Genomic DNA, 25,476 nt, shown 5'->3' on the forward strand with positions numbered 1-25,476 from the left:
GTAGGAGGTAACAGAATGAAAGTGAGCGTCATAGGAAGCCTTCGTGTTTCATTGTCAGCCACAGTGGAGATCGTTTTTTTACTGAAGACAGCAGCATTCAGTTTCTGCATGTGTTTCACCAATGATAGTCTTCCATTTACCGGCCGGCCGTAGTGGCCGAGCGGTTCTAGGCGCTACAGTCTGGAGCCGAGCAACCGCTACAGTCGCAGGTTCGAATCGTGCCTCGGGCATGGATGTGTGTGATGTCCTTAGGTTAGGTTTAATTAGTTCTAAGTTCTAGGGGACTGATGACCACAGATGTTGAGTCCTATAGTGCTCAGAGCGGTTTTCCATTTACCCTCACTGGTATAAATTTAAAATGGTCGACATTCCTAACTGTTTGGCCACCCTTCGGACAGTAAAATATCGCTTTTACATGACTTCTGTGTCGGAAACAGTGTGTATTCCATTTTGAACGTTAATTCGTTCTCTGAAAACCATGTGCTGATGTTACTGACTACGGTGTTAGTTGCATAATTTATATGGCACGCCTTTCAAAATAAGGCTTGGGACATCTGCAAAGACAACAGTTTTTGTGTTGTCTGTCATTTTTAGTGGCATATCATTCATATACACCGACACGGGGAAAAAATCGCAACACCAAGAAAAATGGAATTTAGCGTTTGGCGTCATTGTCCGGGAGGCCCCTTACGGGGCAGGTACGGCCGCCTTGGATGGGGATGAAATGATGATGAAGACAACACAACAGCCAGTCCCTGAACAGAGAAAATCCCCGACCCAGCCGGGAGTCGAACCCGAGACCACAGGACGGCAATCCGTAACTCTGACCACTCAGCTATCGGGGCGGACAGCACCGAGAAGGAGTTGTGCGACATAAACGAAAGTTGGTAGGCGTGTTTCTACACCTTAAATATGACGTCAGTTCAAATTTCGCGCCAGTCGCTTAAGAGAGGAGGTAGAAGCGCCACTGTGAGGATGAAAGTGACGTTTGCTTTAAATACACGTTGTAACTGTCACGAGCGTTAGTTGCACTTCAGATTGGGTGTAATGAGTTGATGCTAGTCAAGAATGCCTTTAAGAGGGCAAAGATACCATTGAGCCGTGTGCGGCTCGCGTTGTTGCCGTTGGTAGGTTGACATCGTGTAATAGGAATAGTGGCGTCTCGTTTTCTCCTTGTTTTTACTGGCGTTGTCTGTCCGCGAATGTCAGTAGCAGCATTTATCGACATCTAGTATCGTGGTACTCTCTTTGGAATTACGTCAAGTGTTTTCCATGTCGGATGTGTCGGTAGTTTGGTTGGGACAGAGCCGCAGGGAGGTCTGACAGTGAGGGGACAAACCGGATGCGGTTATTGCCGGATCGAGGGGCAGTACTTGCGAGGGTCACAACCTCGTGAATGCAATTTGTCTAGAGAATTTTTAATAAGATATCGTCTATTAATAGTGAAATTTTGAAAATTATGTTTTTGAAATAATATTTTTTTAAAAATATTTTAAATAATATATATATACATCGTTCATCGTCGGTAAAGCAGATGCCAGAGTGAGATTCATTGGAAGAATCCTAAGGAAATGCAATCCGAAAACAAAGGAAGTAGGTTAGAGTACGATTGTTCGGCCACTGCTTGAATGCTGCTCAGCACTGTGGGATCCGTACCAGATAGGGTTGATAGAAGAGATAGAGAAGATCCAACGGAGAGCAGCGCGCTTTGTTACAGGATCATTTAGTAATCGCGAAAGCGTTACGGAGATGATAAACTCCAGTGGAAGACTCTGCAGGAGAGACGCTCAGTAGCTCTGTACGGGCTTTTGTTAAAGTTTCGCGGACATATCTTCACCGAAGAGTCAAGCAGTATATTGCTCCCTCCTACGTATATCTCGCGAAGAGACCATGAGGATAAAATCAGAGAGATTAGATCCCACACAGAAGCATACCGACAATCCTTCTTTCCACAAACAATACGAGACTGGAATGGAAGGGAGAACCAACAGAGGTACTCAGGGTACCCTCCGCCACACACCATCGGATGGCTTGCGGAGTATGGATGTAGATGTAGATGTAGATCTCTGGTAGAAGTTAAACTGTTCTTAAGAATTTTCTATCCAGGCCTTCAGCCGCCAAATAATTTGGTTTTCTGGCCAATAAAACCTTCAACCATGAGTGTAACTTGTTTAAGAATTTTATTAGAGTATTAGACATTGTGTCTCAATAGTCGAATTTGATAATTGTTCCTTATTGTGAACCTCATTCGCAATTGGTTTCAAATAAAGTGTACGTGATTAAAAAAAACCTGCCTTCCCTAAGTCCCATATTTCAGCCATAACCAACACCACACTGCGTTTGAGCGGGTGTCGTGTAACAGGGAGATGAGAAGCTGTATATTCTGCAATACTGCAGAAAGACTTGGCAGGAATGTAGCCACTGTACACGATTACTGCCAGCTGTGGACACAAGAATGTAAGGTGACAAGAAGACCCGTCTCCAGACCATTGTCTTCAGCGTATGGTTCTGGCGCATCGTAACTGCATCTGCAGGAGCAGTCTGAGCGGTAGTTGGTACCACACTCAACGAACTGCTACAAATCGGTTACTTCAAGGACAGCCGAATGATGCATAAAAGCATGCAGACGCCCGGTAGCGTGCCTGCCACTGACCCCAAACCATCGCCATTTGCTACCTGAGTGGTGTCACGTGCGAGCTGATGAAGTGGGTTCTGCCTCGGTGCCAGTGTATGACGTATGTTGGTTGGAAGGTGGCCAGTTGAGGGAGTGCAACCGACATGTTTGCATGCTGGACATGTTGGACCTTCACTGGGAGCTAGGGTCTGAGATACGATTTGGTATGGCAGCAGGAGCACTCTCGCGGTTATCCCACGCACCCTGACTGCTAATTTGTACGTCAGTCTCATGATTCGACCTCTTGTACTGCCATTCATAGGCAGCATTCCAGGGGGTCTTTTCCAACATTATAACGCTCGCCCACATACTGCTGTTATGTCCAAGTAGGCTCTACAGAGTGTCCACATGTTGCTTAGGCCTGCTCGATCACCAAATTTGTCTCCAATCGAGAACATTTCGGACATCATCGAATGTCAATCCAAGCGTCATCCACAAACAGCATTAACCGTCGCTGTATCGACTGACCAAGTGTAACAGGCACGGAACTACATCCAAGTAACTGGCATCCAGTACCCATACAACGTAATATGTGCACATCTGCATGCTTTTATCCATCATTCGGTTATTAATATTCAAGCATTTCGCATTTTCAATGGCTTACGTCACGCTTGCATTAAACTGTGATCGTGCATAGTTAATCATTTAAATACGCTGCATAGAAACATGCAATCACAAAATTTCTTTACTCTACATAAATAAATTTTTGGTGTTGGGATTTCCTTTCTGTCTCTTTATATCAAGGAAAACAATGGACCCAGAACACATCTGTGTGGTACCCCCCCCCCCCCCCTCCCCCCTATACATGACCGAACTCTAATTCAAACCTCTTCCCCATTTGTAGATACTGGCTGAGATTCTTCTGCTTTCTGCTTTCCGGGTATGGAGTAAACCACTGTTGAACTTTTTCCCTAATCGTTCATCCCTAATTCCTTAATGTTACCTAACGATATGTACTCGTCAGACACTGTGGTGGCGGTATCCGTCTTCGTCTGTAGAGTCATCTGCATCGTCGACGAGTAGTCCTGGTGGCCACGGAACGCGATGACGCCTTTACAGCGAGAGCGCAGGGCGGGGGAGGATGTAGTGGTGGGGTGAGGGAGTAACTCCTTTGTCCTCGCGTTACGGCTCGTTAGCGCGCCAACCTGTTGGCAGCCTCGTATCCTTATCCTGGCCCCCTTCCTAAGCGACGTCGCTGCCGAAAAACACTCGAGGCCGGCGGCAGCACGGCTGAGGTTGCTGCTCGCCGTGGTGCATAAGAGGTTGAATAAGTGCGACTCTGAATCCTGATATGAAGAGAGTCACCAAGGAGAGGAAAGTGGGGTGCAGAAATACAGAATCCACGTGACATCCTCGGTTGTTATATATTGTATGTAAACTGAAGGGAGAAAGGGGAAGAAATGAAAGGGAGGAAATCACTGCTGGAATCGAGACACTACGCAGAATCAGCGTCAACCAGTGAAAATGTGTACAGGACTGGAATTAGAACCCAGGATCTAGTGCTTGCTAGCCAGGTGCGGCAACCACTGCACCATCTGGGAAACAGCGTTACCGCACCTGTGCGGACTGTCTCGTTACGCCTCACGGCTGACCCCAGCCCCCACCGAGGGCCACCTATCTGTAGTGTCTGTCCATTTCTAAAACGTTCTCGCTCTGAGATTCCGACAGAAGGCGGACGTACACTATTTGATCAGAATTATCAGGATACCCCCCAAAACATACGTTTTTTATACACTCCTGGAAATGGAAAAAAGAACTCATTGACACCGGTGTGTCAGACCCACCATACTTGCTCCGGACACTGCGAGAGGGCTGTACAAGCAATGATCACACGCACGGCACAGCGGACACACCAGGAACCGCGGTGTTGGCCGTCGAATGGCGCTAGCTGCGCAGCATTTGTGCACCGCCGCCGTCAGTGTCAACCAGTTTGCCGTGGCATACGGAGCTCCATCGCAGTCTTTAACACTGGTAGCATGCCGCGACAGCGTGGACGTGAACCGTATGTGCAGTTGACGGACTTTGAGCGAGGGCGTATAGTGGGCATGCGGGAGGCCGGGTGGACGTACCGCCGAATTGCTCAACACGTGGGGCGTGAGGTCTCCACAGTACATCGATGTTGTCGCCAGTGGTCGGCGGAAGGTGCACGTGCCCGTCGACCTGGGACCGGACCGCAGTGACGCACGGATGCACGCCAAGACCGTAGGATCCTACGCAGTGCCGTAGGGGACCGCACCGCCACTTCCCAGCAAATTAGGGACACTGTTGCTCCTGGGGTATCGGCGAGAACCATTCGCAACCGTCTCCATGAAGCTGGGCTACTGTCCCGCACACCGTTAGGCCGTCTTCCGCTCACGCCCCAACATCGTGCAGCCCGCCTCCAGTGGTGTCGCGACAGGCGTGAATGGAGGGACGAATGGAGACGTGTCGTCTTCAGCGATGAGAGTTGCTTCTGCCTTGGTGCCAATGATGGTCGTATGCGTGTTTGGTGCCGTGCAGGTGAGCGCCACAATCAGGACTGCATACGACCGAGGCACACAGGGCCAACACCCGGCATCATGGTGTGGGGAGCGATCTCCTACACTGGCCGTACACCTCTGGTGATCGCCGAGGGGACACTGAATAGTGCACGGTACATCCAAACCGTCATCGAACCCATCGTTCTACCATTTCTAGACCGGCAAGGGAACTTGCTGTTCCAACAGGACAATGCACGTCCGCATGTATCCCGTGCCACCCAACGTGCTCTAGAAGGTGTAAGTCAACTACCCTGGCCAGCAAGATCTCCGGATCTGTCCCCCATTGATCATGTTTGGGACCGGATGAAGCGTCGTCTCACGCGGTCTGCACGTCCAGCATGAACGGTGGTCCAACTAAGGCGCCCTGTGGAAATGGCATGGCAAGCCGTTCCACAGGACTACATCCAGCATCTCTACGATCGTCTCCATGGGAGAATAGCAGCCTGCATTGCTGCGAAAGGTGGATATACACTGTACTAGTGCCGACATTGTGCATGCTCTGTTGCCTGTGTCTATGTGCCTGTGGTTCTGTCAGTGTGATCATGTGATGTATCTGACCCCAGGAATGTGTCAATAAAGTTTCCGCTTCCTGGGACAATGAATTCACGGTTTTCTTATTTCAATTTACAGGAGTGTATTAGGTGCATTGTGCTGCAGGTACTAAATATTTGCGACCTCAGTAGTCATTAGACATCGTGAGACAGCAGAATGGAGCGCGCAGCGGTACCCACGGATTTCCAATGTGGTCAGCTGATTTAGTGTCACTTGTGTCATACGTCTGTACGCGAGATTTCCACACTTCTAAACATCCCTACGTCCACTGTCTCTGATGTCATAGTAAAGTGGAAACGTGAAGGGACACGTAACACACAAAAGCGTTCAGGCTGACGTTAGTTGTTGACTGACAGAGACCACCGACAGTTGAAGAGGGTCGTAATGTTTAATAGGCAGACATCTATCCAGACCTATTACACAGGAATTCCAAACTGCATCAGGATCGATTACCACCTTGTCAAAGGTGCCAACCTTATCTTTGCTATGGATTAACACTGCGCATCATGTGTCACCTGAACCACGCCCTCCTTTCTCACAATATATAAATCGCTCTCCGACACCCGATCAGTCAGTCGGCAAGACTCTGCGGAACAGCGCCTCTGAGGAAGTCCAGCGCAGTCCTGGACGAAACGTAAGGAGCAGAAAAGTTCTTGGATCACGACCTCACATCCCGGAAGGTATATCAACAGCCATTGTCACCCGGTCGTGAAAGTCTTCATTCTACACGCCGGTAAATGCCAAATTTCGCTTCGCTTGGTGTAGGGGGCGTAAACATTCCACGACTGAACAGTGGAAAAACGTTGTGTGGAGAGGCGAATCACGGTACACAATGTGATGATCCGACGGCAGAGTGTGGGCATGGCGAATTCCCGGGTGAACGTCGTCTACCAGTGTGTGCAGTACCAACAGTAAAATTCGGAGGCTGTGGTGTCGTGGTTTGGTGGTGCTTTTCATGGAGAGAGCTTCCACCCCTTGTTGTTTTGCGTGACACTATCACAGCACAAGCCTACGTTGACGTTTGAAGCACCTTCTTGATGCCCACTGTTGAAGAGCAATTTGGGGGTGTCGACTGCATCTTTCAACACGATCGGGCACCTGCTCATAATGCACGGCCTGTGGTGGAGTGGTTACTCGACAATAACATCCCTGTAAAGAACTGTTCTGCACAGAGTCCTTAAATGAATCTTATAAAACACCTTAGGGATGTTTTGGAACGCCGACTTCGTGCCAGGCCCCACCGACCGACATCGCTACCTCTCCTCAGAGCAGTACTCAGTGAAGAGTGGGTTGTCATTCCCCAAGAAATCTTCCAGCGCCTGATTGAACGTATGCCTCCGAGAGTGCAAGCTGTCAGCAAGGCTGAGGGTGGGCCAACACCATATTGAATTCCAACATTACCGACAAAAGCGCCACGAACTTGTAAGTCATTTTCATCCAGATGTCCGGATACTTTTGATTAAATACTGCAGCTGTGCCTCCGCACTGAAGGAAGGTGTATCCATTGCCCAACTAGGCCTACCAAATTATATGAATAGGTGGTGCTGGTTGGGAATGAGGCTCAGCTGTGAGGCGTACCAAGGTAGTCTGCTCAGTGGTGATAACGCTGTGTCCGGATGGCGGAGTGGTTAACGCACAAGCCTGGTAAGGAGGAGATCCCAGGTTCGAATCCCAGTCTGGTGCATATTTTCACTCGACACCGCTGATTCTGTCTGATGTCCCAATGCAGCTAACTGCAGTGATCCCCTCCTTTTCCTTTCCTTTCTTTTCATCTCCACCTTCAATTAACATACAACAGACAAGAAATTTAATGATAGCAGCTCCCCAGCAAAATAAAAATTTAAAAAAGTCAGGAACGGGAAATATGTTATTGTAAAAGATGAATAATGAGCAAATTCATTAAAGTGTACATAGGATATCAGAGCCAAAATCAATGCCACACGTGTTCCTTCCTTGACATACGTATAAATAAATATTGTAAAAATGGATCTGTATGTTGCTCATCATCTTCCAAACCGCTGGATCGATTCCAACCAAACTTGACACACATAACATTCATAGTTAGAAATCAATCACTGTGGGGATAAGGACAACCACCTATAATAGAGCACTTGCTCAAGAAAAGCTAGTTCTAATCTCGGTCTAGCACACTGTTTTAATTTGCCAGAAAGTTTCGCGTTTTTACCTGTCGTAGTTTAGGAGATATGACGTCATAAACACTGAGGTGCATATTTCTTTGTACTAATTCCTTATAATTTCAAGATTATATGGAAGTGCAATTTGTTCGATATTACACATTTTTTGTTTTCGTTTCTAATAGGAAACTGCAAAAATGAATACTCATGAAATGATGAGTTTGTCAGCTACTATGTATACAGCTTACATGGACAGACGAACAAAATGCTCTGTTCTTTCATTTAATTTTAATTAAAACGCTGACTGAGATCACTGAAACAAAAAAAAAAAAAATCTGCAGTAAAAGCTATCCAATAATTTGAAACAGCAGAGAGAATTCATTTTAACAATACAGTACTAAATTTAGTAACAATCTTAGGCAGAAAATAATAAGAATTGTGAGTAAGTGAGGAGAAAAGGAGAAGACCACTAATGAACTTACAAAAATTAGAAAACAATAGCGACTGGAAATGGTTCTTAGTTCGAACGTGATATTTGTTAGTACAAAAAGAGAAGATATGGAATTTTTGGGGTGAGGGTGGTATCTAACTGCAAGATTTACCTTACAAATTTATTGAATTTCCACCAGCAATTATTCCGCAGGTAACGGACTGTAAAATTCCCGCGTCGACGCATAATTTTTCAGAGAGTGTATCACAAAGCAAGGCACCCTGTGATACTCATAAGATGAAAGGAGCGCTTGTGTTTGTTACATCACCGTTAATATTTTTAAACACTTCATTTAAAGCAGCTCATTTAAAATTTATTGGGTCCCATGTAACCATTGTCTGGAAAACGCTGTAAGTGACGCGCTTTTAAAACAGTTTTTTCCCGAATCGGAGAGAAGAGAAATTTTTTTTTAATCCTACAGATTATTAATTACGGCGCAAATCCCCCAGTGGACATTTTTGATGATTAATATTAATGTGATTACGCGGTGCCCGTTATATTGATGGGAGACACAATTAAACGCCCTTTGTTTGGGGTAAATAATTATAATAAAGATTTAATTGACTGGAAAAATGCTGTTATTTCACTAGGACAGCAATTAATCGTTTTTAGAATACCATCTTAGCGTCAGGGGAGTCGGACGTCTTCACTTGTTGCATTCAGCGTTAGACGCAATTTTTCCAAGTTTCTCTGTACTAAATTATACATATTCGGAAAGCGTTTGATAATGTCAAAAGGGAAAATGATTGAGGAACTGCAGAAAGTGGGAAGAAATTACAGAGACGGGCAACTGATATGCGGCTCTCCAAAAACAAGTGGTGAGCGCAAAATACAAGAAGAGCATATTCAGAAACAGAATCTTTCAAGATGGAATGAATGGAATGGATAGCGTCTTGAAAGGAGGATGTAAGATGAACATCAACAAAAGCAAAACGAGGATAATGGAATGTAGTCGAATTAAGTCGGGAGATGCTTAGGGAATTAGATTAGGAAATGAGACACTTAAAGTAGTAAAGGAGTTTTGCTATTTGGGGAGCAAAATAACTGATGATGGTCGAAGTAGGGAGGATATAAAATGTAGACTGGCAATGGCAAGGGAAGCGTTTCTGAAGAAGAGAAATTTGTTAACATCGAGTATAGATTTAAGTGTCAGGAAGTCATTTCTGAAAGTATTTGTATGGAGTGTAGCCATATATGGAAGTGAAACGTGGATGATAAGTAGTTTGGACAAAAAGAGAATAGAAGCTTTCGGAATGTGGTGCTACAGAAGAATGCTGAAGATTAGATGGGTAGATCACATAACGAATGAGGAAGTATTGAATAGGATTGGGGACCAGAGACGTTTGTGGCACAACTTGACCAGAATAAGGGATCAGTTGGTAGGACATGTTCTGAGGCATCAAGGGATCACCAATTTATTATTGGAGGGCAGCAAGGAGGGTAAAAATCGTAGAGGGAGACCAAGAGGTGAATACACTAAGCAGATTCAGAAGGATGTAGGTTGCAGTAGGTACTGGGAGATGAAGAAGCTTGCACAGGATAGAGTAGCATGGAGAGCTGCATCAAACCAGTCTCAGGACTGAAGACCACAACAACAACAACAATCTTTCAAGGATGCGCTCTATCAAAAGTTATTTTTAATGAACTCAGACCTCTCCATAGGTTGTAGGTCCGCAGTCTATTCTCAAATCCACAACTCCCGTGGATTTGTTTACACTGATCTTGTGGTCGTTGTTTGTCCAAAGTTGTCCAAAGTAAATGGCTTCATATAAAGTTGAAGGTGATTTTAAAGGGTTTAAAACAAACAAATTCACATCATAATGTTTGTTTATTAATGTTCAGCACAAAAGAAGAACGTGAACGTACTGTTCCATGTAAACATTGTATAGTCAGTGTTATCATTATAGTACTTAATACACTCGAATTATCAGACTCACCTTGTTAGTAACTGGCCTAATACTCTGAACATTCTGTTGAACCGACACAACCAACAACCTTCCGCTGTGGTTAGTACTTTTAATTTAGTGGCTTTTCACGTCATTCTTATAGCGTCAAACAAGCCTTACGTTAGAATTACAGTTTCTTACGAATTAAATGTTTATTTTCACAATTACTAAATAGGCTGAAGGTCAGTTTCCACTATTATTCAGTGGGTCAAAAAGTTTTCAGGCCCTTTCAAAGATGATCTGCTCTATTTACGTGGAAAATCATTTTTATAAAATTCTGACTGGGTTGACATGGGGATAGGAGGGCTACAAACAAACAAAGACGCGAATCACTATAAAAAATGTCAAAACACAATGTGCTTCATTGATATAGCATTAGGGTGCATTTTAATCAGAGACCACTAATTTGGACTTGGCAATGTATCTCGTAAGTTATCGATGCATTTGTCTCAATGTTTTAGTCTAGTAATAATAATTATAACTCAGCACGAGACGACTTACCTGTATCAGTGCATTTCTATCTCCTACATCGACTGTTAAATTTCGCTTACTTCAGAGGGCATTCCAAATAGTGTCTAAAAGTAGATTGGGCGGTGCTTTTTCACGAAGTACTGTGGGATTAGTCCATGGACGCTGTTCCACACGAAACCTACTGTGCCACTGTGAATAAGGGGTGGCTCTGATTTCTAGAATATGTTAGTAATGATGGGGATAATTTCTAAAAGAGAAACTAAATACAGAAACTCGAGTCACTAGAAGAAAGCTGATGATTCAAATACAAATACAAAGATCTATATAGCAAGAGACGGATAATTTCAAGCAATTTTTGTGCAGTAGCCGAAAGTGTTCTGTTGTGTTGAATCAGAAGCATCTTATATTACACAGAGAAAAAGATTCAACTGAACATTCGACTAAGAACACATCGAGTCTCGCAATAGATCTTTCATTTACGAAGCGAGTGAAGAATTAGAGAGAATTACATTGCACTGTACAGAGAGGGGGCACTTAAAAACGCCAGAGAACATTTAGAAACATGTACAGTCATACATGCCAAAATAACAGATAGCTTGACATAATCTTAACTGCGGTACAATCTGGAGCTATGTTCAATTTTTAAATGATTTATGATGTCTTCAGCTGACATTGTTTATTTGATGATGGACAACTGTGCAGCTTCAGCAGTAAGCCATTTTCTTGTATCTGAAACAGAATCATTATACATTGGATGCATTAATATCAGTTAAGCACTTACCATAAGAAAAAGTCATATCCCAAAATATCCTGGGATGACTGTAACTTTATTGATGATTCTTTAATATTACATTATGCCATGTACGTCTTTGCTCCTATGACTACATGTAGCAAATTATCATAAAATAACTTAGACACACATAATTATTTCAGGAAAACCTTACGTCTGAGCAATTGTTGCAAAGCTATTATATACATGGTCGAAGTTTTAACGTACTTGCCCTAAGAAGGTTATAACTATTTTACAGAAATGCTTTAATTAAGCTGTATATGTCTTTGTTCTCAATTATGTGTTATTATCGTTCACCATTGCTGTAAATATGACTGTATGTAATATCCTTAAAACAGCTTGCAAATAAGACTGCAAAGTGAAAATTTCATTCTGAAACTTGTAAATATTTATTCTGTTACTGTGGGAACATATAATTCTTGAATAACTGTTACAAAGATCTTACATTTCTTTAAAGACAGTAACCACAAAATACCTAATATTAATAAATGATTACAAATATTTCATAAGTTACAGAAAGGTAAAAATCATAGATCTGATGAAAGAAACTGAAATTTACATACATCTAAAACACCAGTCAGACAGAGTTTTAAATGAAATAGACGACTTTTTACCAGGTGTACGCCAAACCATTACAGAACCTTAGATCATACAATTATTATTGTCCTAATTAATAAATATGACTTTGATGCAGAAGATCACATTACGACAAAGCAAGTCATGAAAGATTTTACTCGATTTTCGTGATTTTCAGGAATGGTTCATCAGAAAACTGTGATCGACTTTGTATGTAAGATTTTTGTAACAATTATTCAGAAGTAATACAACAACTATTAACAAGTTTCCCTGAGGAAATCACATACTATCATATTTACACCAATGATGTGCAATAAAAAAATATAATTGTGAATATATATATATATATATATATATATATATATATATATATATATATATATATATATATATATATATATATATATTAGTATAATTAACGAATTTCTGTAAAATAATTTTAATCTTCCTAACATAAGTACGTTAGAAAGGTCGACCTTGTGTATAAGAGCTTTGCAACAATTGCTCAAAAGCAATGTGATACTAACATAGCATCAATTGTTCAAAAGTAATGTACTACTAAAAGAGTGAAAAACAATTTATAATTTATTTTATAACCATTACATACAGCCACAGGAGGGAAGGCGTACATGGCATAATATAACATTGAAGAATAATCCACAAAGTAAGGAATAATCGTCTTAGTAGATTTTGAGATATACCTTGTTACCATGTTAATTCATAATTGATTTAATGCATCCAATGTACAATGCTTTAGATACGTAAAAATGGTCCAAGGTCGAAATTGTATAATGGCACATAAAATAAAGAGAAGGCCAATTCATGGTATCATGAGATCATTTAAAATATCTTGACATTAGCTGGTGACATAGCTGTTTGAGATTATTTTAAAATGTCATTTTATACAGACAATCTTCAGGTATAGAACGACATCAGTTACTGAAAATGTGTCAGTTCTTGACAGTGTGTATTGAGATCAACGTTGTAGACTGTGTCTAAATCATAAAACGCAGGAAAGCATTCATGTTACACATGGAGTACTAAGTTAATGCGGCTTATCAAACTGCCAGACTCAGATGTCATTTTCTATGCTGCATTCTGTAGTTTTAATGCAGTTGTTCTATAGTACTAATATACACCACCTGACGAGAAAGTGAATCACCTTCAAGCAGAGGAGATAAACTCGAGTCAGATCTAGAAAAACTTCGGCAATATGAGCCCTCTTATCACTACAATGTTCTACCTCCCGTGACGTGGCTGCTTGCTCTAATTTGACTGGGAAGGATCTCATAAAACCGGTTTATCCTCTTCTGAGACAAGCTGGCCCAAAAGCGCTATAACGAGTTTTTAATATCCTGGGCATTGGCACTGGAACAGAGTAGAATCCACAGATGTCCTGTTTGAGACAGATTGGGGGATCTCGCTGGCCCATGAGATTGCCTCAATATAACGAAGACAGCTCATAGAGACACTTGTCATATGTGGACGAAAAATTGCACCAAGATACCGGCATATGAGAGCTAACACATGAGGATGCAGAATGTCCATGACATACTGTGGTGCTCTCAGATATCCTGCAGTCACTACCAGCCATGAATCGTAGTCGATGGCTCCCCACACAAGGCGTCAGGGCAGACACCGCTGTGCCCCTCGCAAACACTAAAAGAATAGGACCTCTGCTCACGTCACCACCATATTCAATTGAGATAATCATGCTGGGTAGTTGCATGACTATGATTATTGTCTGAACACAGGGCAAGGCAATTTTCCAGCAGTTCATTATCCCACCCACAGCACCACTCCAAACGCATATCTTTGTTTTGTGACGTTAACGGCTGTTAATCCATGGGACAGCAATTCCTTAGACTACATCCTGCTAGTCTCTGGCCAATGATGCGGAAGGACATGGAATGTTGTAGGGACTCTATTACTTAGTCGTGGATGACAAGTGCTGTGCGGGCCCCTTAGCAGTTAGATGGCCCACACAACATACAAGCAAGGTGGGCTGCTTACCTCCCTTCAAGAGCTCATGTCAGAACATCGCCAGTGAATGTAAACATCAACACACTTTCCGCATAAACACGGCACTACTTCGTGAAAAGCGATATGACAGAAATCCACCAATTGTAACTAATGTGACTAAGTGTAGCACTCTTCATAACCGGTGTTATAAGCACACCAGCAGAATCAGACCAGCAATGCATACCTACAGCTAGAAGAGCTCCAGCCAATACCTATGCCTGCTCTAGCCCAGTAGACACTCATCGTAGTCTTCTGTAGAAATTAGTATCTTGGTGGGCTTAACGCTACTTTGGAATTGTGTATCGTAGTAATTTGGTTGTTCTTATTCCTTTTTATTGTCTTGTAACTTTTATCTGTCTTTTCCCACCACAAGAACTTTTGTGTTTCTTGTTGTTCTTGAATATGGAAATAGAGCATGCCAAGAAGGCGTTTCATTTAAATAAAGTGTGTTCAACTTGATTGTTAGTTCTTTCCTGCGTACCCGAGGACACTACAGGTGCACAATCTCAAGGGATTGCACAATACGGCGATCCTTCCTTGAGATGGGCAGATTTAGTCTTTTGGAACGTGGCAAGCATGCTTACTCTCATGTTACCATGAAACCGAACATTGAACCAGTGTCACATCCGGATGCCCAACAAATATGGATATTGAGCAACTGGACCAGCCAGCCAAACAGAGGGCCATAACAATGCCACTTATGCCAAGTGCTCATAAGAGTGTCTCCTTTGACTTCGTGGAACAGCTGCGTCTTTCATAATACTCACTCAACGTCTAAGGACGTTTACTCTCCTTATATACCCTACGAGTTCTGGTAACAGCACTAAAAAAGAACAACGCTAATGCACTCTGGTGGCAATTTTGCCTATCCCAGCGAATTATAATCCTAATCAACGATGGTTATATTAAGAGTGGGTCAGCGTTATACTGACATTCGACTATGTGTTCTGAGGTCATCAGTCCCCTAAGGACATCAAGATTCGAACCTGCGACGGTAGCAGTCATGCGGTTCCGGAGTGAAGCGCCTAAAACCTCTCGACCGCAGCGGCCGGTGATCGATTCCAAAGAATCCTTACACGAACTGCTGACACTGCAGGAATTTCAGAAATGGCAATAACTTGCTCAAGATATCATTCAGAGGCTGTTTGCTTACAAACCATAACGAATTCAAGATTATATTTGTGCTTGTGAGGATCATACCTGGTCAACAGCTTCGACGGAATGAAATTTAATATCCATTACGTAATGAATATTGCTTTAAAGTTTGATGAATATTCAGATGATCTTTCATGGTGCAACTCTTTCAATTTCCCTAAGTGTAGGCTGCTGCATCATTGTTTTGCAGTTGTATTTGCTGGCGAGACTTCAAAGGCACATTCTGTTAACTGCTCTGGCACTATTCTTATAGGACAATAAGCTATCGCCAATCAATCTGGCTGCTTCAGTGCACAAGAAGAGCGCGCCTAGAGAAATCTGATTCATTGCTGGAAGGAATGTCGCCTTGGAATCTGCGTAATGTGCTCGCAGCTGTGTAGTAAGCTACACTGAAGAGCCAAAGAAACCGGTACACCTGCCTAGTGTCATGTAGGGCCCCCGCAAGCACGAGGAAGTGCCGCAACATTACATGGCAGGGACTCGACTAACGTCCGAAGTAGTACTGGAGGAAATTTACACGCCGAACCATGCAGGGCTGTCCATAAATCCGTAAGAATACGAGGGGTGGAGATCTCTTCCGAACAACACGTTGTAAGGCATCTCACATGTGCTCAATAATGTTCATGTCTGGGGAGTCTGGTGTCCAGCGGAAGTGTTTAAACTGAGAAGAGTGTTCCTGGAGCCACTCTTTAGCAATTCTGGACGTGTGGTGTGTCGCACTGTTCTTCGGGAATTGCCGAAGTTTGTCGGAATGCACAATGCACATGAATGGATGCAGGTGATCAGACAGACTGCCTACGTACGTGTCACCTGTCAGAGTCGTATCTAGACGTATCAGGGGACCCATATCACTCCAGCTGCACACGTCCCACAGCATTACAGAGCCTGCACCAGCTTGAACAGTCCCCTGCTGACATACAGGGTCAATGGATTCGTGAGTCTGTCTCCACATCCGTGTTCATCGGCTCGATACGGTTTGAAAGGAGACTCGTCCGACCGTGCAACATGCTTCCAGTCATCAACAGTCCAATGTCGGTGCTGACTGGCCCAAGCGAGGCGTGAAGCTTCCTGTTGTGTAGTCATCAAGGATACACGTGTGAGCCTTCGGCTCCGAAAGCCCATATCGACATTTGTTGATGACACAGCATTGAATCCTGCAGCAGTTTGCGGAAGGGCTGCACTTCTGTCACGTTGAACGATTCTCTTCAGTCCTCGTTCGTTCCGTTCTTATACGCCTGGAGCAATGTCGGAGATTTGCTGTTTCACCTGATTCCTGATATTCTCGGTACAGTAGTGAGATGGTCGTAAGGGAAAATCTCCACTTCATCGCTACCTCGGAAATGGTGTGTCCTATCGCTCGTGTGCTGACTGTAACACCACGTTGAAATTCAATTAAGCCTTGATAACCTGCCATTGTAGCAGGAGCAGCCGATGTAACAACTGCGAAAAACACTTGTTGTTTTATATAGGCGTTGCCAACCGCAGCGCCGTATTCCACCTGTTTAGATATCTGTATTTGAATACGGATGCCTATACAAGTTCCTTTGGCGCTTCAGTGTAGTACGGAAGTTGACACGTGGTAGGAGGAAGGCAGAGTACACTTCCTGCTAATACTCTCACTTCAGCTCCGGTACACAGGTTTTCCTTACCTCGTTGAGATACTGTGATCTGCCTAAGTTTCATCTGAGATGCATCCAAGCCCCCGTTAATTGACAGTCCACAACTTTCCCTGTTTTTACTTGTTCGTAGGCTCTGAGCACTATGTGACTCAACTGCTGTGGTCATCAGTCCCCTAGAACTTAGAACTACTTAAACCTAACTAACCTAAGGACGTCACGCACATCCATTCCCGAGGCTGGATTCGAACCTGCGACCGTAGCAGTCGCACGGTTCCGGACTGCGCGCCTAGAACCGTGAGACCACCGCTGCCGGCCTTGTTCGTAGGCTCTGAGTTAAATGTTTGTCAGCGGTTGCAGTATGTGAGGTATTATGCTTCTGTCTTCAGGACCTCCCAGACTGGCACTGACAGACTGCCGCGTCATCCTCTGGCAATGGCGTCCACTGGATATGGTTTGTAGTGGCATAGTGTCAGCATACTGCTCCCCGACCGTTGTCAGTTTGCGTGAAATGGAGCCATTACTATTTGGTCAAGTAGCTCCTCAGTTGGTGTCACGAAGCTGAGTGTGCCACATTCTATTCCTCCTACCAAGGAAAAAACTCCATAGCAGAAATGGGAATTGAAACAGGGACCTCTGCAACGGGAGCCAGCCAAACTGACTACTCAGCTGTGGAGGCAGACACTATACTCGCGACAACATTTAATTATTTGTATGTTGTCCTGAGCATGCATAATATTTGAAGATAATTTGTACTAGGTAGTACTGGCCAATTTAAACCAGCCATCCTCAATTGTATATACACAATGATCATAAATTTTTAAGTAATAGAACCCGGTACATTGTCCTCGATGGTGAGTGTTCATCGGAGGTGACGGTATCATCTGCAGTGCCCCAGGGAAGTGTCGTAGGTCCGCCGTTGTTTTCTATCTACATAAATGATCTTTTGGATAGGGTGGATAGCAATGTGCGACTGTTTGCTGATGATACTGTGGTGTACGGGAAGGTGTCGTCGTTGAGTGAGGATACAAGATGACTTGGACAGGATTTGTGTTTGGTGTAAAGAATGGCAGCTACCTCTAAATACAGATAAATGTAAATTAATGCAGATGAATAGGAAAAAGAATCCTGTAATGTTTGAATACTCCATTAGTAGTGTAGCGCTTGACACAGTCACGTCGATTAAATATTTGGGCGTAACATTGTAGAGCGATATGAAGTGGGACAAGCATGTAATGGCAGTTGTGGGGAAGGCGGATAGTCGTCTTCGGTTCATTGGTAGTATTTTTGGAAGATGTGGTTCATTTGTAAAGGAGACCGCTTATAAAACACTAATACGACCTATTCTTGAGTACTGCTCGAGCGTTTGGGATCCCTATCAGGTCGGATTGAGGGAGGACATAGAAGCAATTCAGAGGCGGGCTGCTAGATTTGTTACTGGTAGGTTTGATCATCACGCGAGTTTTACGGGAATGCTTCAGGAACTTGGGTGGGAGTCTCTAGAGGAAAGGAGGCGTTCTTTACGTGAATCGCTACTCAGGAAATTTAGAGAACCGGCATATGAGGCTGACTGCAGTACAATTTTACTGCCGCCAACTTACATTTCGTGGAAAGATCACAAAAATAAGATAAGAGATATTAGGGCTCGTACAGAGGCATACAGGCAGTCATTTTTCCCTCGTTCTGTTTGGGAGTGGAACAGTGAGAGAAGATGCTAGTTGTGGTACGAGGTAACCTCCGCCACGCACCGTATGTTGGATTGTGGAGTATGTATGTAGATGTAGATGTAGATATATATGCTTTTAAGGGATCGACAGCAAAATTCGAACTAAAACAAGGAAATGATGAAACGTGTCCAAATACATAATCAATCCAAATGAATGTAATCACAAAGGCAAAACACTTTAAACAAGTATGTTTTCACCTATTGCAAGATGATATTTACAACAGAAATAGTGTAACAGCAGCCATCGACATTAGTAAACGGATGCAATCACCCCACCCCAGTTTCCTATTTAATCGCTTTCAGGGCCAACAGACATTTGATTTTCAGTATCTAATACAATTACTGGTTGAACTTAAAAAAATTTAAAATGCTGTCATATTGTAGTCATTAAGAGATATAATTTTACCACTGTACGGCTCGTCTTATAGTTCTAAGCTGTGTGTATGTCTTCAGGCAGCGTAGCTAATTGTGCGCAGGTTACCCATACAATACTCATCCAGTATTTGAGGATGAGAACACTTTACACATAATTTCAAATCCTTTCAAAACTTTTTCTCGCTGACAGACCTACGGAAAAATGGCTGTTAAAAATTTATCGCTTAACGTATTTTCAATGTTTGACTACAAAAAACTTCAGCATCAGGCATCATGTTTTAGTCCATTTCTTGTTTACTACTGATTTTATTCGTGTTTTTATATTCATCTTTGGTACTTCACAATTTAATTTTTTGATAACTTTCAATGGTCCCTTGTGTTCACAGCTACGTGTGACCTGGTGGGCTTTGTTATATCTGATTGTTTCCGATAAGCTTTCGGAGCATTTCACACTCGACAATCTCATTTAATTTATATTTGGTTGATAGTTCCGACACACCGCAATTTAAATTTTATGTTAATGCATAATTTTCTTTGCCGTATGAGTGCTCCCTGTGCGAGCTAGATTTTCACGTAATTTCAAGTCAGATTAATTATCTTACCGTGTTCTCCCTTGATTTAAATCATTTCAGCGGTGCTTCCTGGCTATCACAACGGCTTCAATTTATAAATTCTCCTAATTAGTTGTGCTTTCATTGTAATGTGTTACATGATTCTGTGTAGCTTTCCCAACGGCTCTTTGTCTGCTTCATGTATTAAAATTCTAATTTAAAATGATTGCTAGAGAGATTTTCGCGGAATTACCGCAAATTTAAATGAGATTTCCTTGGTACCCAGTAGACGTGGCTGTAAGGCAGATTTACATGTCATGTCGCTTGTATATAGTAAGCCATGGTGCTCGAACCTTTTGAAAACTTTGTAGAGATCGCTTGCGAGAAACTGCGTTGAATTTCGATGCGTTTTTCGGAGTATTTTCCTTGTGTGGCCAACCACATAGGATGAATGAAAGCTTCCAACCAACTGATTGCCGGAAGTGTGCTATTAGATTCGTCTGCATGTCCAGCCCTTTCTTGTAGAATGATAGGAGCAGTTATCTCTTTAGATAATCAAGGCATACAATGATTCATTTGGTTATCTGTTATTCTGTGTTCCCCACGTAAATGATGGATAGATGTATTATGTATGGAAATACAGTGTTGGTATTACAATATTATAATTGAAACCAAATATGTGCACGCCAGTTAATGGGAATTAATTGGACTCCTTTTATTTCGTTTAAAATTTCTGGTAGTACTCACATTGCCCGCAGTTTTATACTTAAATTGACTGATAGAAAAACTTCAACCGAAATTCTAGTACCACTCCGAGGAGTGTAGGGGACGATGCGGGAGACCCGCACCGCCATACTAGGCAAGGTCCTAGCGAAGGTTATCATTGCCTTCCACCGACAGTAATGGGAATGAATGATGATGATGATGATGATGATGATGATTATGAAGAAGAAGACACAATAACATCCAGTCATCTCGAGGCAGGGAAAATCCCTGACCCCGCCGGGAATCGAACCAGGGACCTCGCGCGGGAAGCGAGAAAGCTGCCGCAAGACCACGAGATGCGGACTCTAGTACCATAATGCCTATTATTGTTGACAGTTTATTCGTAATTCCACGCTTGTCTGAAGCACATTACAGAGTGCATCGTAAAACCACAGGTACGGCATTACATTATTTCACGCCAATAATCAGAAGTCTCTCAATGGGCGGGAATCACACCAATTGTACGACTACAGGAAGTAGACACACGGTCACATATGGAGGGTTGGATCGGCGCTGTTGGGGAAGTCCGGATTCGAATCCCAGTCTGATCATATTCGCAACTGCGAGTATATTTCTTGTATCCATTAATTTGCTTCTTCGTATTTATTGGCTCGTCAGTTTTAATCTCATGTTTAATTTTTTTTCCTCTTGGGTTACTTTTTATAATCGACAGTTGAAAGGTAATGGAGAGAATCCCCACCACATTGTCTCACTACTGTTTTAATTTCGAAATTTTCCGACATTTCTTCCCTGAATTTTACTCTAGATTTTGTGCCACTGAGTGATTTCGTGATAAATGGAGTCGTTTTGACGTCCACACCATGTTCTTTCAGAACCTGGAAGAGACACTTGCGGTCCACTGGATCACAAGCGTTTTAAATATCTAAGGAGGCAGAAGCTACCTTCTTCTTATAGTGTCTGTCATATCTGAGATTTAGTACCACAAGTAAAATTTGTTCTGGATAAGATTTGAAATCTTGCTTCATGCACAACAATTTCGCATTGAAAATGCTGCTGTCCTTGCGTAGCGAGACACTGAGACAGCAAAAGACGTAATTACTTTATTTTATACATTTTGGGAACTTTTTGATACGACCTCATATAAACTGAATGGTGGAAAGGGAAAAAAGAGCAAGGTATCATTTCCACAAAACACGAGTTTTCTTTGCTTGTACTGTCACAAATAATTAAGTGCCTTAGCACTGACGGCACTTGGAACTAAAACTTCTTTCTTGTTATTTGGACGAAAACCGACATCTTTGGGAGCTCTACTGAGGGCAAAATATAAATTGATTCTTGAAAAAAAGAAAACAGTACCGAGACACCGTTATTTACACTAACAGTACCGTTAGTGGTTTCTAACGGACAGATTCATATTCAGACTTGTGTTCATGTTTATATTACATTTATCGCTTTTTACAATAGTTGTCAAGAGAGACACAGAAAATATCTAATGCTAAAAACAACACACGTAATAAAGTTACAAATGTAAACAGCCGCCTGAAGATGAAACTGTCAGTACGAAACCAGTATAGCGCTATTGTTGTAAATAAATAGCATTATTAACAGTGGCCCGTTGCTGTTTTCTTCTTTACAAGAAACACCTTGTAAGAACGTACGTACTGGCGCTGAGAACAAGTCGTTTTCCTGGTATTGCACTTACAAGGTTCTAATAATGCATTTATTTTCTCATTTGTCTCATTATTTTTTGAGGGGATGCATTGAACTACGTAATTCTGTGATACCAGAACACTTTCTCACTCTCTTGGATACAAATCAGATATATACAAACAGAGATAGATTATAAGTTTGTTTGCATGGTCACCTTCTGCAGCAGCTGTTAAAACCAATTACTATTGGTGAATCGTCTCGAGCTTACTGCGAGTTAATTAAGGAGAATTACACCAGACGCATTTCGATTTTATTTATAAACCATCTTTCGTGGTTATTCTGCAAATTAAATACATATGTTTGTTCATTTTTGGCTGTTTTAGATTGAGAACAGTTTTTTTGTTTATAAAGTTGGTGTGTGAATTAATTATGGTATTTCTTTACATATTCTGCTTCTTCCTTCCTTGTTAGCAACGTTTGACGCCGAAAGACTTTGATTCGCATATACACTTGGCAATTTTTGCCATTCTGCAGTAATTCTTGCGCTGCTTTACCTGCAACAACAAAAAAATTGTAGAAATGGCTGCGAGTACTATGGGACTTAACATCTGAGGTCATCAGTCCCCTAGAACTTAGGACTACTTCAACGTAACTAACCTAAGGACATCACACACATCCAATCCCGAGGCAGGATTCGAACCTGCGACCGCAGCAGTCACGCAGTTCCAGACTGAAGCGCCTAGAACCGCACGGCCACACCGCCCGGCCGTTATTTGCAGTTCACTTTTGTAAAATGAACTGATGTTACGTATCTTTTTCACACTGCACATGAACAGTGTTTATGTCTGTTCGTCCGTTTCCGTTCACGTTGTGAGTGTCGCCAACCTTTCAAACTACACTAACTCAGAAGAACACACACACACACACACACACACACACACGTAATTTTTTTACAGGTTCGCACAATTCTCAACGTAAAAAAATAAAAAAAACAAAAAAAACACTGTTACTGTGCAGAGTGAGAAAGGCACAAAACTTCAGTTCAGTTTACAAAAGTGAAGTGTAAATAATGCAAAGCAATATACACTGCAGAATGGCAAAAACTGCCAAATGCGTTTGTGAATCTAAGTCTTTTGACGTCATCCACTGCTAGGAAGGATGGAAGAAGCAGAATACATAAAGAAATACCGTAAGTAACTTGCACACCAGCTTTATAAACAAAACACTGTTTAAAAAAAATGGTTCAAATGGCTCTGAGCAATATGGGACTCAACATCTTAGGTCATAAGTCCCCTAGAACTTAGAACTACTTAAACCTAACTAACCTAAGGACATCACACACACCCATGCCCGAGGCAGGATTCGAACCTGCGACCGTAGCAGCCCCGCGGGTTCCGGACTGCAGCGCCAGAACCGCACGACCACCGCGGCCGGCCCACTGTTTTCAACCTAAAAGCCAAAATGTGCAAAGGTATTTATCCAATTTGCAGAATAACCAAGGAAGGTGCTTTATAAATAAAAGTGAAATGCATGTGATGTAATTTTATTTAATTGAACTGTAGTAAGCTCAAGATGGATAACCAATAGTGACGTGGATAGACTGCTTTGACATTTACGATTTTTTTTCCGTTTGCACAATTTAACTGGTTTCTTCAACTCGTTGATAACTTTGACACAGAACCGGCTCTTCCCTGACGCCAACGCACTACTGTGGCGACCCTGCCAGGACTGGATGGTGTGTGGGAAAATGGCGGCAGCAGCGGCGGCGGCGGCGGCGGCGGCGGCGGCGCCCTACCTGGTCCAGCTTAAGCAGCTCCTCGGGTGTGTCGGGCAGCTGGCCCAGCGTCAGCGGCGGGTTGATGTTCACCTCCTTGCCCAGCGAGCGCACCACCTCCTCGCGGTTGTAGCGGTCGGCGAACACGCACGACGCGGGGATCAGCCCGTGCACCGTGTAGCTGATGGCGCGCACCAGGATCCTGCAGCACCAAAACAACACCACCACCTCAGCATGCGCACCAGTATCACCCTGCACCAAAATATCCTCAGAACATAATCAAGAGTGATGTGGCGTCGTATTTCAGAGGCGCATGTACACACGGTATAAGAAGGTAAGAGAATGGACACGCAAAACAGCAAAGCAATATCTCTGACACTGGTTTGTTGCAAAATCCTTCTCAGATCGAATGTAACAAATTTACTTGAGACCGGGAAGATTATGTCCACGAATCAGCACGGTTGTAGAAAGCAGCATTTGTGCAAATCTCAGTTTGCTCTTTTCTCACATACTGAGCACTATGGATGAAGGGCAACAGGCAGGTTCCACATTCCCAGATTTCCGTAAGGGATTTCAGGTGGTGCAGCACAGCAGGCTGTTAACGTAAGTGACAGGATGTAGAATAGGTTCCCAGATATGTGAGTGGCTCACAGACTTCTTAAGTAATGGAACCCAATACGTTGCCCTCGATGGCAAATGTTCATCGGAGAAAAAGGTATCATTAGGAGTGTCCCAGGGAAGTGTGACATGACCACTCTATCTGTATACATAAATGTCGAATCGATTCCATATTCGCCGGCCGGCGTGGCCGAGTGGTTCTAGGCGCTTCAGTCTGGAACCGCGCGACCGTTACGGTCGCAGGTTCGAATCCTGCCTCGGGGATGGATGTGTGTGATGTCCTTAGGTTAGTTAGGTTTAAGTAGTTCTATGTTCTAAGGGACTGATGACCTCAGACGTTAAGTCCCATTGTGCTCAGAGCCATTTGAACCACTCGATATTCCTAGATTTCCAGAAGGCTTTTGATACCGTTCCTCATAAGCGACTATTAATCACATTGCGTGCATATCGTCTCAGTTGTGCGACTGGATTCATGATTTCCCCTCAGAGAGGTCACAGTTTGTAGTGATAGACGGTAAAATCATGGAGTAGAACAGGAGTGATTTATGGCGTAACGCAAAGTAGTCATAGGCCCTCTGCTGTTCCTGATTTACATAAATGATCTAGGTGATAATCTGAGCAGACGATCAATTCCAATTACAAAATGATCTAGAGAAAATTTCTGTATGGCACGAAAAGTGGCAATTGGCACTAAACAAAGAAAAGTGCGAGGTCATCCCCATAGGTACTGAAAGAAATCCGATAAATTTTGGGTATACGATAAATAGCACAAATCTAAGGGCTGTCAATTCGACTAAATATCTATGAATTACAATTACGAGCAACATAGATAATATTGTGGGGAGGGCGAAACAAAGACTGCGCTTTGTTGACAGAACACTTAGAAGATGCGACAAACTCACTAAAGAGACAGCCTACATTACACTTGTTCGTCCTCTGATGGAATATTGCTGTACGGTGTGGGATTCGTACCAGGTAGGATTGACGGAGGACATCGAAAAAGTGCAAAGAAGGGCAGCTCGTTTCGTGTTATAGCACAATAGGGATGAGAGTGTCACTGATATGATACGCGAGTTGGGAGTGGCAATCACTGACACAAAGGCGTTTTTT

General features: G+C 43.0%; 1 protein-coding gene across 1 annotated transcript in view; it reads right to left on the minus strand.

The window, feature by feature from the left end:
- The window catches only part of LOC126291467 (uncharacterized), a 2,161,958-nt gene that overhangs the window by 699,038 nt on the left and 1,437,444 nt on the right, over positions 1-25,476 (minus strand). The window contains exon 16 of the mRNA XM_049984978.1: positions 23,770-23,950. Coding sequence (XP_049840935.1) covers positions 23,770-23,950 — 181 coding nt within the window. The remainder of the gene's footprint in view (positions 1-23,769; positions 23,951-25,476) is intronic.

Source organism: Schistocerca gregaria, chromosome 9 (assembly GCF_023897955.1).
Source record: "Schistocerca gregaria isolate iqSchGreg1 chromosome 9, iqSchGreg1.2, whole genome shotgun sequence".
Taxonomy (NCBI): Eukaryota; Metazoa; Arthropoda; class Insecta; order Orthoptera; family Acrididae; genus Schistocerca; species Schistocerca gregaria.